The 18,026-nt window shown below is 39.6% G+C and overlaps 1 protein-coding gene across 1 annotated transcript; it reads right to left on the bottom strand.

Moving 5' to 3' along the window:
- Positions 1-4,474: 4,474 nt before the first annotated feature.
- Positions 4,475-17,794, bottom strand: LOC132896189 (chemokine-like protein TAFA-4). Its single transcript, XM_060936914.1, has 3 exons — positions 17,689-17,794; positions 12,706-12,855; positions 4,475-4,629 (listed from the first exon to the last, which is right to left on the bottom strand). The coding sequence occupies exons 1-3, from the start codon at positions 17,792-17,794 to the stop codon at positions 4,475-4,477; spliced, it is 411 nt and encodes a 136-aa protein (XP_060792897.1).
- Positions 17,795-18,026: the final 232 nt, after the last annotated feature.

Here is an 18,026-nt window from a genome sequence, read left to right as displayed (position 1 = left end):
CTTGTTGTCGTTCACTCGGTCATTGTTATAATTTTAGCATGTGTATTACCATTTCACTTCTAGGAGCACCAGCAAAATTATACGATAGAAACAATACAGACTGGGCACCCACCTAGAAAATGGGATATGTTTTGTCCAAGGTCGGACTTGATTCTTCAGCAGCCAAACCAGATAGAACGTGATATCTGGGTACTCGATGGTCAGTAGAAGCATCTTATCTTCAGAAAAGTCTGACTTTTTGAAATAATATGGGTCAAAACCACACATATCTATCTTCTCTTTGTATCGAATCTTCGCTTGACCGTTCAAATTGTGGTAACGCTGAGAAAATTCAGCATTGTTTACAGACACGCTTTCAGCGGCTGCCATCCTAGTTGCTTTATATATCCACCATCATGGCAGACGCTCATGACATAGCACATGTTGATCACGTGGTTGCAAGTCATCTATAATCCAGTAGAAGGCAACAGGAAACCACTACTGTAGTTCTTCCCTGGAAACTTTGATGGTTGGAAGAAAGGCTGTCTGAGCGGCCATGCCATTGAGAGACAGAGAGTAGTATTAAAATTATGATAGTTGAAGGAAAGACCTTTTAGGAAATAAACCATAATATTATACAACCTTGTTTCCAAAAAAGTTGGGACAAAGTACAAATTGTAAATAAAAACGGAATGCAATAATTTACAAATCTCAAAAACCTATATTGTATTCACAATAGAACATAGACAGCATATCAAATGTCGAAAGTGAGACATTTTGAAATTTCATGTCAAATATTGGCTCATTTGAAATTTCATGATAGCAACACATCTCAAAAAAGTTAGGACAGAGGCAATAAGAGGCTGGAAAAGTTAAAGGTACAAAAAAGGAACAGCTGGAGGACCAAATTGCAACTCATTAGGTCAATTGGCAATAGGTAATTAACATGACTGGGTATAAAAAGAGCATCTTGGAGTGGCAGCGGCTCTCAGAAGTAAAGATGGGAAGAGGATCACCAATCCCCCTAATTCTGTGCAGACAAATAGTGGAGCAATATCAGAAAGGAGTTCGACAGTGTAAAATTGCAAAGAGTTTGAACATATCATCATCTACAGTGCATAATATCATCAAAAGATTCAGAGAATCTGGAAGAATCTCTGTGCGTAAGGGTCAAGGCCGGAAAACCATACTGGGTGCCCGTGATCTTCGGGCCCTTAGACGGCACTGCATCACATACAGGCATGCTTCTGTATTGGAAATCACAAAATGGGCTCAGGAATATTTCCAGAGAACATTATCTGTGAACACAATTCACCGTGCCATCCGCCGTTGCCAGCTAAAACTCTATAGTTCAAAGAAGAAGCCGTATCTAAACATGATCCAGAAGCGCAGACGTCTTCTCTGGGCCAAGGCTCATTTAAAATGGACTGTGGCAAAGTGGAAAACTGTTCTGTGGTCAGATGAATCAAAATTTGAAGTTCTTTATGGAAATCAGGGATGCCGTGTCATTCGGACTAAAGAGGAGAAGGACGACCCAAGTTGTTATCAGCACTCAGTTCAGAAGCCTGCATCTCTGATGGTATGGGGTTGCATTAGTGCGTGTGGCATGGGCAGCTTACACATCTGGAAAGACACCATCAATGCTGAAAGGTATATCCAGGTTCTAGAGCAACATATGCTCCCATCCAGACGACGTCTCTTTCAGGGAAGACTTTGCATTTTCCAACATGACAATGCCAAACCACATACTGCATCAGTTACAGCATCATGGCTGCGTAGAAGAAGGGTCCGGGTACTGAACTGGCCAGCCTGCAGTCCAGATCTTTCACCCATAGAAAACATTTGGCGCATCATAAAACGGAAGATACGACAAAAAAGACCTAAGACAGTTGAGCAACTAGAATCCTACATTAGACAAGAATGGGTTAACATTCCTATCCCTAAACTTGAGCAACTTGTCTCAGTCCCCAGACGTTTACAGACTGTTGTAAAGAGAAAAGGGGATGTCTCACAGTGGTAAACATGGCCTTATCCCAACTTTTTTGTGATGTGTTGTTGTCATGAAATTTAAAATCACCTAATTTTTCTCTTTAAATGATACATTTTCTCAGTTTAAACATTTGATATGTCATCCATACATTCTGAATAAAATATGGAATTTTGAAACTTCCACATCATTGCATTCCATTTTTATTTACAATTTGTACTTTGTCCCAACTTTTTTGGAATCGGGGTTGTAGTAAGATGTAATAGTTTTTACATCATACTTCACATAGTTGTTAATTGCTCTCATTAGATTTAACTTTTCATGCCACAGACAGCTACTTTTCAGTTGTCTCTCTATTTTATTTGGTATAGTGACTTCCTGTAGTGTGTTGAAATATTCAAATCTGTCTCCTTGCTGCTTTAAAATCCTTTGCTCTGGTTTGCAAATGTACAACTTCTTAGATCACACTGGTGCTTTCCTATTAACCAAAGCAATTACATTGCACTCAAGCACAACAAAAATGCACAAGCACCAACCTGAAGCTCATAGCATTTTAGATGAGTTTACCAGTAGAGAGACCAGAAATTACCAGTAGAGGGTCATGCCATCATTTCAGAGATGGCATCTTTAATTCAGAGTACTGTATTTGCACACACCGTGCTTCCTGGAGGAAAGTAAAATATTGGAATCAGCACTGAAATGTGACATGAAGTCACATAAACATATCACTGCTCACCACTCAGAAGTATTATGTTTAACTGTGGGGAAAAAAACGATTATTTAAAAATATAATTTGAATTAATAATTGGGCCACCTAATTGAATTTTCAACTAGCAGTGACACATTTAGGCCTCTCGTGTGAAGCGAATTAACATTTCAGTTCACATTGGAAAGTGTAAGTGCTCTATCAGGTAGCTATTAACATCATTACGAATGTCAACAGTATTTAAATTTATTCTCCTCACCATGCAGATGCTGTGTTCTCTTAATCTCGGAAACCATACAGATGCACGTTGGACCTCCCCGGGGGCTTCAACACACACGGCGTGCATTAATAACACTAATATTCAGCATTTCCAGTCAGAATAATGACTCTCTCGGAGTTTGACTGTATATCATCAAGACTAAATTGTATTTATTGAAAACATTTACAAATGTACCTTTTACTGGGCAGCTCTTATTCTGTCAGACTTCATTTGAAGGAGGTTACATGGTGTTTGTGAATATTTCATAGAAGTCTTTTATTTAATTTTTTTTTTTTTGATTGAAAAGGCTTCTCAGGAAGGCAATTAATTGGTAAAAACAGCAACATTAATCAAGAACTTTGGAAATAACATCAACCATTAGCAACAACAAGCAATGCACAGTATTCATAAGACAAGGGATGGAATGTTTATTCATGACTATTCTTAACAGTCATCTAAATCAGGTTAAATAAACACACACAATATGAAAATATATATGTAAAAAAAATCTAAGAAAAGTAGAACATTATAATTCTCTCTGTCTGCCATACAGAGCTCTATAGTTGTCTCCACAGGCTTGCAGGCGGTGTGTCAAACCAGTCAGATGGAAAATAAATGGGGCTGGCGAGTGGGTGAGTGTGTGCATGTGTGCTAGGGCATTATTTGAATATTTCCATGTTTCTCTTAGTCAGGCTGTCAGAGGCAGGGAGCTGTGCTGGGACTTTACACCAGTGGCAGAGTGGACATAATTCAGGCTCTTGCAGATGCGTGCACATATTACTGGCAGAGAGCGAGAAGAGAGCAATACAATCATGTAACTTTGAGATATGACAACATAAATGACTCAGTGGCCTGAACGTACAGGAGTCTATGGTGAGCCTGTAATACTCAGCAATGAATGTCACATAAAGTTCATGTATAGGAAAATGCCTTTATTCAGTAAGACTGTAGGGTTTATGTGAATGGTGGAAACATTTTTAAGATGAACTAAAAAGGAATTGGAGTGAAATCTCTCCTCATAATGGCTCACAGATCAAATAAAATTAACAGGTTCATTGCCTACAGATAGAAAGTGACTTCATATATGTATATACTCTTCACACACACACATTCTTTCATTTGTGTACATCTGAGTATTCTCAACACTTGCAGCTGTAGGTGATTGGAATAACGTCACTGCGACTTTCTACAGTTTCCATAAAGTGTGATGTCAAAGCATATGTAGCCAGTATCATGCCACTGTGTCACTGTGCCACCTGGGCAAAGCAGAACAGAGGGCAAGAAAGAATACGAGGTTTAATACAAATGTAGTACCAATAACCACATCTGTGTGGAATCTCAGCAGCCGTGGGTGTAATAACCATCTCTATTGTTGCATCCATGAACATTTATAGGCTGGCTAAGATCCAGCAATCATAGCAGCCATGGTCTAGACTGGATTTCTAGGACACCAGACATTGTTGTACGTTGCTGTTGGAGATCAGTGTATGACTTCTGAAAAGTTCAGCCAAATGAAAGTACTTTTAGTTAAGGGAAATTAATTTTATTTTGTGGGTCTTGGTGGCCTGCTCACTTTGGTGGTTTTGACTTTGTTCCCAGAGCTGCAGGACCAGCCGGTGAGGTCAGGAAGAACTTTACATTCCTCACCCTCCAAGCATGGCTCCATCTGACACCACCACTTCAGATGCACGACGGATGCTGTGAGAGCGAGAGAGGGGGGAAAAGGGGAAATTAGAGTGAGTCATGAAAATCAGCAGTGAACTTTTTTTTCTGGTTAGCTTCATCTATAGAGTATAACAAAGTGGATGCAACTTAAAAAGGAAAGAAAAAGCTTCCAGATAACAAAGGATTCCAGTTTGAAAAAACCATACATGGTGAGTGCAGGTACAATGAACAATGTTGTCAATATTAATATTAATATAAACTAGTAAACTTCTCTCTCTACTTTAAAATAATATTGTGATGCTCAGCTACTTTCTCTTAGTTACAGCTTCACAATCTTTGTGACATTGTGAAGATTACAAAAGTCTTAGAGTGGTGTTTGAAAGTTTGTGAACCATTTAGAATTTTCTATATTTCTGCATAAATATGACCTAAAACATCATCAGATTTTCACACAAGTCCTAAAAGTAGATAAAGAGAACCCAGTTAAACAAATGAAACAAAAATATTGTACTTGGCTATTTATTTATTGAGGAAAATGATCCAATATTACATATCTGTGAGTGGCAAAAGTATGTGAACCTCTAGGATTAGCAGTTAATTTGAAGATGAAATTAGAGTCAGGTGTTTTCAATCAATGGGATGACAATCAGGTGTGAGTGGGCACCCTGTTTTATTTAAAGAACAGGGATCTATCAAAGTCTGATCTTCACAACACGTGTGTGGAAGTGTATCATGGCACAAACAAAGGAGATTTCTGAGGACCTCAGAAAAAGCGTTGTTGATGGTCATCAGGCTGGAAAAGGTTACAAAACCATCTCTAAAGAGTTTGGACTCCACCAATCCACAGTCAGACAGACTGTGTACAAACAGAGGAAATTCAAGACCATTGTTACCCTCCACAAGAGTGATCGACCAACAAAGATCACTCCAAGAGCAAGGCATGTAATAGTCGACGAGGTCGCAAAGGACCCCAGGGTAACTTCTAAGCAACTGAAGGCCTCTCTCACATTGGCTAATGTTAATGTTCATGAGTTCAACATCAGGAGAACACTGAACAACAATGGTGTGCATGGCAGGGTTGCAAGGAGGAAGCCACTGCTCTCCAAAAAGAACATTGCTGCTCATCTGCAGTTTGCTAAAAATCACATGGACAAGCCAGAAGGCTATTGCAAAAATGTTTTGTGGACGGATAAGACCAAAATATAACTTTTTTGGTTTAAATGAGAAGCATTATGTTTGGAGAAAGAAAAACACTGCATTCCAGCATAAGAACCTTATCCCATCTGTGAAACATGGTGGTGGTGGTAGTATCATGGTTTGGGCCTGTTTTGCTGCATCTGGGCCAGGACGGCTTGCCATCATTGATGGAACAATGAATTCTGAATTATACCAGCGAATTCTCAAGGAAAATGTCAGGACATCTGTCCATGAACTGAATCTTAAAAGAAGGTGGGTCATGCAGCAAGACAACGACCCTAAGCACACAAGTCGTTCTACCAAAGAATGGTTAAAGGAGAATAAAGTGAATGTTTTGGAATGGCCAAATCAAAGTCCTGACCTTAATCCAATCGAAATGTTGTGGAAGGACCTGAAGCGAGCAGTTCATGTGAGGAAACCCACCAACATCCCAGAGTTGAAGCTGTTCTGTACAGAGGAATAGGCTAAAATTCCTCCAAGGACTTGTATGAAAATCTGATTATGTTTTAGGTCATATTTATGCAGAAATATAGAAAATTCTAAAGGGTTCACAAACTTTCAAGCACCACTGTATATCCACTATCTGGCCAAAATTATATGGACACCTGACCATTATACCCATATGTGCTTGTTGAACATCCCATTCAAGATTAAGATGCCCTTTGCTGTTAATAATAATCTCCACTCCCTTCGGAAAGTTTTCCATGAGATTGGCTGTGTTGATTTGCCCATTCAGCCACAAGAGCCATGCTGAGACCAGGCACTGATATAGGGTGTAGAGGCCTGGGGTGCAGTCAGCATTCCAATTCATCCCAAAGGTGTTTCATACAGTTGAGGTCAGGGCTATATGCAGGACACTCAAGATCTTCCAAACCATCCTTGGCAAACCATGTCTTTAAGAACCTTGCTTTGTGCATGGGACATTGTCATGAGCAGGTTTGGGCCCTTTAGTTCCAGAGAAGGGAAATCTTCATGCTACAGCATGTGAATACATTCTATTAAATTATGTGCTTCAAACCTTGTGGCAACAAGTTGGAGAAAACCCACATATGGGTGTGATGGCCAGGTGTCCACATACTTTTGGCCATACACACAAATTCATGCTGAAGAGTGAAAAAAAACGATGATCACACAGACAATGATATGTGAGCGGTGATAAACAGTAATGGAGCCAAAATAAGAACAGAGGATAAAACCAGACCCAAACCAGCTTCCCACATGACTCTGAGTGATCATCATCATCATTGGTCAACTGCCGTCGAGATCCATGACACAATCTTTCGCCACTGGGTCTTGTCCATCATTGCTCTATCCATTTCACCAAGGAGTAGGCCAGTATCCCTAACTAGGGTGTCTGGTTAGGTGAGTGGTCTGGCTCCTCGGTTTGGCCAAGGTAGTCTCCAAACAACAGTATCAGAGACTACTTGATGTTTTGCTCTGAAACAGTGGCCAGTGAACTGGGCTCTTCTTGTGCCAAGGTGATGGAGATCGGAGGGATTTCTCCATAGATCTGAGATTTGGTTGGGTGGTCTTTCCAGGAAAGGTTCCCTACTCTCATCAGTAGCTTGATGTAAGTGCCATCAAGACATTTTTCCAGTTCCTTGTTAATGGTCCAAGTTTCTGCTCCATAGAGAAGGATGCTCTCCACACAGGCTCAGAAGAAACTGATTTTAGTGGCTGTTGGAATGTCTGCTTGCCAGATTTGATGTAGTTTATTGCATGCGTCCTACATCTGACCTTTCTGAGACAGGAAGTCCTTTCTGCTGTCAACAATAAGTGAGCCCAGGTATTTGAAGTCAGTGACCTCTTTCAGGTCGGCACCACTCATTGAGCGAATGGGTTGATGGTCTGCATCTTCAATGATGGTCAAAAGTTCTGTCTTCTTGGCATTAAGTATAAGACCAACTTTTGCAGCAGCTTTCTCCAGAGATGAGAGGAGCTCCTGTGCTGAAGTTAAGAGCTCGGATGTTTGAGCAATGTCATTGGTGTAATCCAGATCAGTAAGGTATTTGGAGCTTTGTCTTCCAGATCTTCTACCAATGATGAGACTCTTTGTGGGGATGGAATCAACTGATTGCCTTAAGATGTAGTCCACCACAATCACAAAGAGGAATGGAGCGATCGTATCTCCTTGGAGGATTCCTGTAGTGGTTGGAAATTCCTTTGTAGGGCCATCTGAGGTGTTGACAAAACACGAGGGGTTGTCACACATCACTGCAGTGGCCTTTATTATCAGGTCTGGGATTCCATAGTTGCAGAAGATATGCATCATCGTTTTCCTGCTGATACTGTCAAAGGCCTTACAGAAGTCCACAAATATGATGGAGGCTCTGACTGATAAGTGATGCAGATAACAGATGGATATAGTACTAGTCAAAAGTTTGGACATAAGTTCTAATTCAGTGTTTTTTCTTTAGTTTTATTAGACACTTCATGTCTTAAAGTAATGATGGACTGTTTATTCTCTTTACTTAGTTGAGCGGTTCTTGACATAATATGGGATTACTACAGTTGTGGAATAAGGCTATTTATGTTTATTATTTACTATTTACTGTTTGATCTCAAATGCATTAAGAAAGCAAGAAACTGCACTAATTACCTTTTGATGAGGCATGGCTGTTAATTGAAAAGCATTCCAGGTGACTACCTCATGAAGATGGTTAAGATAATGCCAATAGTGTGCAAAGCGTCATCAAGGTAAATGCTGTATACTTTGAAGAATCTAAATTAATCTATCTATCTATCTATCTATCTATCTATCTATCTATCTATCTATCTATCTATCTACAGTTGTGGTCACAGTTTACAGTACATACAGTGACATGAATGTCATCTTGGATATGAATATCATGGCAATATTTGGGCTTTCAGTAATTTCTTTGAACTGTTCTTTTTCTGTGGCAGAATGATTGTACAGCATACATCTTTAATTAAAAAAAACACTAGAATTTGGTGCACAAGTTTTAATTTTCTTTGGGATTTCTGAAATCAACACAGGGTCAAAATTATACATACAGGGTCAAAAATGTACATACGCTCACTTAGATTATTAATTCAGAGGTGCTGAAACTTCCAAAATATCTTTTATCTTACCAAAGCCAAGGTCTCTTAACTTCCTGTTAGTGATCATGATTGACTACAGCTGGTAGCTTCTCTGTGCTTTCATAAAAAGGGTTTGTTTACAGCACTCATTGGATTGACCAACACACAATACAATGGGAATGTCCAAGGAGCTCAGTGCAGATCTGAGAAAGAGGATTGCAGATATACACAACTCTAGAATGTCTCTTGGAGCCATTTCTAAACAACTGCAAATTCCAAGATCAGTTCAAACAATTGTATCCAAGTTATTATGAGGTGTAGTCACTTTGCCAAGCCACTTTGCTTCAAGAAAACCCCAAACTGTCACCCTCAGCTGAAAGGAAATTCGTTTGGATTGTCAGGAACAACCTGGGAACCACCATGGCACAGCCCTGCCATGAACTGGAAGCTGATGGATCACTGTCTACAGTTCAGATCACCATGGACTAAGAGGCTGCTATCCAAGAAATAACCCCCTGCTCCAAAATTTACACCTTCAAGCTTAACTAAAGTTTGAAGCTGACCACACGGACAAAGAAAAAAGCCTTTTGGAGGATAGCTGTATGGTCAGATGAAAGAAAGATTGAGTTGTTTGGCCACAATGACCACCATGTACAGAGGGACACTGTACCAGCTGGTGGTGGTGGTAGGATCATCATGCTCTGGGGCTGTTTTGCTGCCAGTGGAACTGGATCATTGCATAAAGTGGATGGAATAATGAAGAAGGAGGACTACCTCAGACTTCTTCAGCATAAACCATCAGAAACTTGAACACGACTTGGGACTTGGGAGTTACAACAGGACGATGAACCCAAACATGCATCAGAGCTGGTTGTGGAGGATAAAGCAGGCGAACATTAAGCTTAAAACAAGTCCTGACTTCAACCCTATTGAAAATATATGGACCATGCTTATAAGTCCATGCCAAGAAAAAAAAATTAATTGAACTCTACCACTTCTACCCTGAAAAGTCATGAAATATCTGACCAGATATCTGCCAGAAGCTTGTTCATGGTAAACAAAAATGTTTGGTCAAGGTGAATCTTGCAAAGAAACATTTTACCCAAATATTAGGTGTGCTGTATGTATATTTTTGACCCTGTGTTGATTTCAGAAAACCCAAAGAAAATTAAAATTTGTGCACCAAATTTTAGTGTTTTTTTAATTAAAGATGTATGCTGTACAATCATTCTGCCACAGAAAAAGAACAGTTCAAAGAAATTAATGAAACCCAAATATTGCCGACATTCATATCCAAGATGACATTCATGTCACTGAATATAAACTTCTGACCACAACTGTATTAAATGAAATGTTTCAACATTAAAATACTATACACAACAGTAAGCCATAATAAATGAAACAAAGTCAATATTTGGTGTGAGACGACCCTTTGCTTTTAAAAAAAAAATAGTAGTCTCAGGTACAGTGAGTGCAGTTTTATGAAGAAATGAGCTGTTGGTTTTACTGAGCATCTTGCAGAACCAGCCACAGTTCTTCTGGACAGTCTAACTATCACACTCGCTTCTTAATTTTGCAGCAAAACCCAGTAGCCTTCATTATGTTTTCTTTTTTAATCTGAAATGTGGTCTCTTATGTAATATGCTGCTCAGATACAAATTTTTTTTTTTTGTAACATTTAATTTTGTGCTGGAAAATGAATGTTTGGAACTCTAAAATGTTTTTTTTTTTACTGACTCGATAATGTAGAAGTCAGAAAATAGAAATTTATAACAAAGTTTGTATGAAAAAAAATAGGGTACCTCAGACTTTTGCACAGTACTGTATGTATGTGTATAAGAAAGAAGGTTGGAGGAGAATAGTGGTCACACCATTCACACCACTGTGTTTAATGAAATAAAAAGTAATCTAAGGTGCCCAATAGGAAAATTGCCTGAAGCAGTTCTATTTTCAAAAGTCAGACAATAACCATTTGTTCTAAATCCATAAACCTCGATGCCCAAAATGTACAGCATTTCAGCAAAGGTTAAAACTCATAAAAACAGCTCCCTTGCAAGAAAACAGTGTTCACTAAATTTCACTGAAAACTACAACTAAATTTATACTGTCTCCTTAAAATAGAAATACAGTAGAGCAATAATCTAATATTACTGCATCATTAAACCTCTCTTTGACATTTAAATAACCTTGTAACTGTGAGTCAGTGAAATTACTCTTTCACTAAACTCCGACTTTTCTTCAGCCCCTTTTACACAATCTCTTCAAGGCAGGAATTTCCTGGTTACACAGTCATACTTTGTGACTATATAGGATACTGTTATAGAAGCAAATTTTTTATAATCATGTTGTCTGTTATCACCCAAATGAGGATGGGTTCCCTTTTGAGTCTGGTTCCTCTCGAGGTTTCTTCATGTCGTCTGAAGGAGTTTTTCCTTGCCATCATCCCCACAGGCTTGCTCACTGGGGATAAATTAGGGATAAAATTAGCTCATGTTTAAAGTCCTTAATTTTCTGTAAAGCTGCTTTGCAACAATGTCTGTTGTTAAAAGCGCTATAAAAAATAAACTTGACTTGACCTTTATTCCGCCTCACATTCTGTATAAAACATCCGAATGCAAAGCGGGTGTCTGTGCTGTTCCGTCTCTGAGCTGGAACAATTCGTAGTAGCAAAACTGGAACAGGGGTGGCACAGTGGTGTAGTGGTAGCACTGTTGTCTCACAGCAAGAAGGTTCTGGGTTCGAGCCCAGTGGCTGACAGGGACCTTTCTGTGTGGAGTTTGCATGTTGTCTGCATGGGTTTCCTCCGGGTGCTCCAGTTTCCCCCAAAGACATGCAGCTTAGGCTAATTGGTGGCTCTAAATTGACCGTAGGTGTCAGTGTGAATGGTTGTTTGTCTCTGTGTCAGCCCTGCGATAACCTGGCGACTTGTCCAGGATGTACCCTGCCTCTCGCCCATAGTCAGCTGGGATAGGCTCCAGCTTGCCTGCGACCCTGTAAAACAGGATAAACGGCTACAGATAATGGATGGATGGATGGATGAATGTGAGTGTGAATTGCTGTTTGTCTCTATGTGTCAGCCCTGCCCATGATCTGGCGACTTGTCCAGGGTGTACCCTGCCTCTTGCCCATAGTCAGCTGGGATAGGCTCCAGCTTGCCTGCGACCCTGCACAGGATAAGTGGCTACGGATAATGGATGGACAGCCATAATAGAGATCTGTGTAAAAGGGACAGGGTTGTGATGTTTTTGACATTAACATTGTTAGACTAGCACAAATTCAAACATCTCTGTCTACAGCGTCTAAAATCCTTGTGGTTTTCTGCCTCAAATCACTTTCTCCTCCAACATATTTCTGATCACACAAACCTCTTGCTTACGCAAGTCTCTCCACTCCTCTCTTCCTCGTTACCTTTCATTCTGATTCATTCTGTCTCTCTCTCTTCTCTGTTTGCAAGTGCAGTTTTCTGTGACAGGCTATTTTTCCCCCCAGAAATCTGCCTCAGCTAAAGGACAGCAAATGTTATACATATTGAGGCTGTTACTTCCCTTAAATGTGAATTATTTAACAGAAAGCAACACCAGTATGCTCGGGTATTCATATTTCTAAAGCATAGATAATGTACATCACCCTAAGACGCTGACGCTCTGTTGTGACATGTCACACCTCTGGTTGCAGAACGCCAGCTCACAATGTAAAAACACACACTGACGCGGCTTCATGACGGCTTTATTTGGTTCAGTGTAAATAACTAAAGCCATAATATTGGGGTGTCTTTTTTACGCCATTATTGTGGAATATCTGTGTAAAAAGGGCTTTTGACTTGACCTGGTGTCCTGCACTGACTGTCCTCTCATAAGAGCTGTGTCATACCGTCCACACATGATGGCCGTGCGTGGGTTGTCCCTGCCACCTGCCCAGTGAGGCATGAGCATTTGACTGTCTGAGATCTTTCCTCAATCTTATTCTTATTGCAACAGCGATGGGCAGCCACCACCTCACACGTCCCAGGTTTTACACCACCTAAATCAGAGAGGGAGACAGAGAGCGATGATTAATTTGTACATGTCCTACAATGTTCAGATTTTTGTATAAATATATTTAGAGCAGTAATTTCTGGTATTCTAGGGCCATCACATGGATATTAAATGTACTACTCCACATGATGCTGTATAAAGAATTGCAGATACAAACTGAACAGTTTAAACTTTGTCTCATCTTCACCGTTGGTGTAAATCATGGGAGTTTTTTTCCCTCTCTCCCTCAAATCAAAGCTTCTCATTTAAATACCATTTTCATATCATTTCATATTTTCATATCATGTTATATTTTCATATACATTTGTCAAACATAATTTGAGTAAACAGTAATTTAACTGCAATTTTGAGTATTTAAACATAATTCTAAGGAGACTTTTCTTCAGAATAAATTAAAAGAATGATGAAAAACCATCACACTGCAGCTCGTTCACTTTGTTCAATATGCTTCCCGTTTGTACGGCAGTGAAAGTCTTAAATCAATTCATCACATTATAAAAGCAAGTGGTAACACATTCTTTGAACACTGTATTAATAAATGAGTGTATATGTGCTTAAGATTCTTATAAGCAAAATATAATCTGTAAACTTGTAATTTAAAAAAGTATTTTATGCTCACAGAAAAATAAGCAGTAACTTAGTATTCTCAAATGATGTTGGTAAAACAAGAAATTTAATTTAGACAGGAACAAGAAACCAGTAAATCACAAGAAAACATAACAGATCAGAGATACAGGAAAGGGGGGAAAACAAAATGACAGTTTACATGAGCATAAAGATAACAGATTTGTTCAAAGCATTGAAAAAGCTAGAACAATCAGTGATCAGGAGAGGAGGGATAGCAGAGCGAGAGAAGAGATCAGATTTGAGATGAGTCTTGAATTTAGGAAGAGAGAGATGTCCAATCCCGAAGACCCTGAGGGAGAGAATTCCACAGTTTGGGGCTGCAACCCTAAATGCCCTAGAGTCCATGGTGGGTAGTTTAAATTTCAGGATGGACAACAGACCAGAAGATGAAGATCTGAGACTGTGAATGGGAGTGTTGAAGAAATTCCATTAGATATTCAGGAGCATGGCCATGGAGTGCTTTAACAGAATAATTTTATACTGAATGCGATATAGAACAGGGAGCCAGTGGAGCTTCTGGAGGAGAGAGGTGATAGGTGTGATAGGTTTAATGTGGGTGAGGACTCTGACTGCAGAGTTTTGAATATATTGAAGACAAGCAATGGACTTGACTGGAAGACCAATGAAGAAAACATTACAATAACCTAGTCGTGATGTAATAAATGTGTTTCAGCATCCTTAAATATCTCATTCATTCTCATCTCATCTCATTATCTCTAGCCGCTTTATCCTTCTACAGGGTCGCAGGCAAGCTGGAGCCTATCCCAACTGACTACGGGCAAAAGGCGGGGTACACCCTGGACAAGTCGCCAGGTCATCACAGGGCTGACACATAGACACAGACAACCATTCACACCTACGGTCAGTTTAGAGTCACCAGTTAACCTAACCTGCATGTCTTTGGACTGTGGGGGAAACCGGTGCACCCGGAGGAAACCACGCGGACACGGGGAGAACATGCAAACTCCACACAGAAAGGCCCTCGCTGGCCCCGGGGCTCGAACCCAGGACCTTCTTGCTGTGAGGCGACAGTGCTAACCACTACACCACCATGCCACCCATCCTTAAATATAAACGTTAAAAAAAAGAAAATAAGAATTTGCTTTTTTCTTACTAAAACTGTAAATTAGACAAAGTTAGATGGATGTTTTAGGACAAACCATTAGCACTTTTAAAATTAAAATAAATGGTACTTTTAGTAGGCATATCAAGTGAAAATTCAAATTCAATCCAAACTGCTTGAAACTGCTCTCACTGAATTCAGAAATGAATGCAGAACAACATACCTTTTACAGAATTAAAATATGTTTATCCATTCTTGAGATGTTACAAATCAAAGATTGAAAAAACGGCTTAATTTTTAGAAAACTGCTGTAATATTCTGTGTGAGGATCACATGGTCCAAAATGGGCCTCATTAACCAATGAGATCAAATGAGTTTTCTTCATAACTTTTTATTTTTCAATATATTTACATGGAAATTGACAGGCACATAGATTGTTGTATACTGAGTACAAAGGTTGAAAAAAATTGTAAAAACAAACTATGCAAATTAGTATTTAATTCATATTAATTATGCTAATTAGGTAAAAACATTAAATCTGTAAACTTAAAAGTAATAAAAGATTATTTCTAATACCCTCTTTGTGCTCTGTAGGCCTTTGTTTTCTCAAAAGTAGGGCCTACTAGTGTTTATATGAAAGAATATTAATGATTACTTCAATTAATATTCACAGCTTTCAAGGCTAACCTCAAAAACACTGTGTGATCCACATCCAATAAACAATTCAAATTAATTGAATTGAAATTGACACTCGTGTTTTTGACTTCCGTTTTTTTAAAATATCATTCCGACCACTGAGATCGCAAATTTTTCATCAAAACAACTACAATTTTATTCTAAAAATAGTTATTTATTTAAATGAATCAGTTTGATTTGAGAAAATAAGTAGGTAAAGCTATGAAAACTCACTTCAAAGTCTCCCATGAATCAGAACATCAAAACTAGCTGACGGAAAATTTTGCTGAATACTTCAACAGAAACAGTGAGAGTGAGAGAACATCCCTATAAAAGTTATCTGATTGATATTCACGAGTAATCCAGTCGGAAATTGATCAGAAGAGAGAGAGCCGCTTTCCCATGACTCAAAAAGCACCAGCAGTTTCCCGACGTCCCGTGAGCAGAGAGTGTACTCTGTTGTACCAACTTCAACCTGCCGTTACTCCTAAAGTACTGAACAGATCTTAATGAGATACATTTCTTTGGAAAGCAAAAATTATAAGCTTTTTAATGATACTATTCATGATAGAAAATATTCAAGACAGATTTGGAAACTTAGATGGGCATCTGCATGCATAATTTTCACAGCACGGTCAGTGAGCGTCTGATATGCCTACTATTAAAAGTATTTTATAGTATTAAAGAATAACTTATAAATATTTAGTTATAAATATGAAAGATATTTTAATGTACCAGCGAATGTACTGCAGAATATTGCTTGCTAGTTAGGTATGAAACTGCTATGAACCCCAGATAAATGCCAGGAGCAGTGAGAACCATCAACAAGTCACAAAGTGATGTGACATATGACTCAGAATATGCAGTAGCTAGTTCCATCAAAGCTAACCTTGGACCCCTGAAAATCCTGAAATCTTCTTGTCAAGTTATCACCGGGTCGGTTCTCCAAAATATGGAACCCCTGGCAGTTATCCAGGGTTTCTATAGAACCACAGTTAATATACATAACTAGTGTTTTATTTCACCCATCCTAACCACCAGGGGCAGTGAGAACCACCTCGATAACATTTTCCAACAATGAACACAGCACCAGAAAGGTGACCAGTGATGACCATGAGACTCGGGTTAGGGTTAGGTTTAGCATATTGCTTTAACATAGATAGGAACTTGAAGTTAGTATTTTGTAAACTGGTTGATGCGGAGCCCTGCGATGATCTGGCGACTTGTCCAAGGTGTACCCCGCCTCTCGCCCATAGTCAGCTGGGATAGGTTCCAGCTTGCACAGGATAAGCAGCTACAGATAATGGATGGATGGACGGTTGATGTGGTGGATTTAGCTGGTGGGGGGTAAACAGTGCACAGAACAGCTTCCACTTAAGGGCATACTAGTCCTGTCTCCTAGGTGCTGTTTCACTGCATTGAGTAGTGTTTCCTGGAGAGCTAGTTCACAGTACCCATTTGTCAATAAGTTCTGAGGGGCTAAACCCAAAGGCATAGGGGCCCTGGCTGAGGGTGTCAAATATCTTCATTTTGATCAGCAAATCTGCTGTGGGGGGTGTTCAAAGCACAAGAAAAAGCAATAATGGAAACCTAGTAAACTACCACTGCAGCTGCCATAATCAGTGGGAAGGCATCATAATGTCTGAAAACGTAACGTGAGCAGATGGCTAGAATTCTCAGTGAATCTGGCCTCGCACCAATTAATTGTGTGGCTTGTAAGGGAGCACCATTGTGAGTGTGAACACCATAGTGCAAGGAAACAATGTGTCCCAAATGGCTTGTTCCTTGGTGGAAACACATAGAAGCCCAAGTACAACAGTATCCTGATGACAAATTGCCTAAGGTTTCTGTGTCTCAGACAGCACCCTTGTGGTATTGGAACATTTCACCTGATTATAGTGACCTAAAATTGCCTGTTTGGCCATGTGGGTTTAGTGATTACAAAACCAGTCCAGGGCTTCTTTAACAGCACACCTAAAGAGCAGCACCAGTACCCAAGGCAGATGACGCAGGGTTAATTTATACATGTTAAAGTTGGACTGTTCTATCAGCTCCCGACTGTGCATAAACCAGGTTGGTAGAGTCACCCTATATTTTGGCCTAGATGTCCCACTACTAAAAGCAAGGTGTTGATCGACTCCCTCACATAGGCATCCCTTTCTTTAAATACTGAGTTATTGCTCCAACGTTAACAGTAAGACAGCTAATGTCAGTGTGTGCCGCACATGATGCAACATTGTAAATACGTTGGTAATTGACTGACTATTTGCTTGTGAGAAAGGTGACAGGCAGCTTGAATTCTGAGTTGAGGCTACTTGTATGTGTACGAGGTCTGAAGTAGTAGAGCCACAAATAGATCTTTATTAGTCATTAGTTGTGGTCTGAAAGTTCTCTCAAAGGAGCTCTGCTGGTGTGTGTCCAGTGGTGTAATGAGTCCTGAGAGAGAGAGCTCACCTAGATATCCTCTCGAGCTTCGGTTGCTGCTGGACACTGACTGAGTGCACAGGAGCCACACACACACCAGAAGCAGCAGCGCCATCACAAATAGCTTCTCACACATCTACTGGTGGTAAGCAGGGGACCAGGAGAGAAAGAGAACGCTTAGTGTTCAGTTTGTTTGTTATCCAGCAGTTATTATAGCAGAGTATGTGTTCAAATATGCATTGCAACAGCAATTCTTATTTCAGCCTAATATTCAAATTAGTGACAATACCTATACCAGAAATTAAAGGATTAAACTAAGTAATAAATACTGGCATGCACTGCTTCTGTATGAGAGAGAGAGAGAGAGA

The sequence above is a fragment of the Neoarius graeffei genome, chromosome 13, assembly GCF_027579695.1.
Source record: "Neoarius graeffei isolate fNeoGra1 chromosome 13, fNeoGra1.pri, whole genome shotgun sequence".
NCBI classification, from domain to species: Eukaryota; Metazoa; Chordata; class Actinopteri; order Siluriformes; family Ariidae; genus Neoarius; species Neoarius graeffei.
Note: the sequence above shows the minus strand (reverse complement) of the source record. Positions and strands in the feature narration are given on the sequence as shown.

Excerpts from the sequence above, each read along its gene's own strand:
- LOC132896189 (XM_060936914.1), bottom strand. The coding sequence starts at position 17,794 with ATGTGTGAGAAGCTATTTGTGATGGCGCTGCTGCTTCTGGTGTGTGTG. Across the intron at positions 12,856-17,688 it reads AAGCTCGAGAGGATATCTAG|GTGGTGTAAAACCTGGGACG; the intron begins GTGAGCTCTCTC and ends TCTCTGATTTAG. Across the intron at positions 4,630-12,705 it reads ACGGCCATCATGTGTGGACG|CATCCGTCGTGCATCTGAAG; the intron begins GTATGACACAGC and ends TCGCTCTCACAG.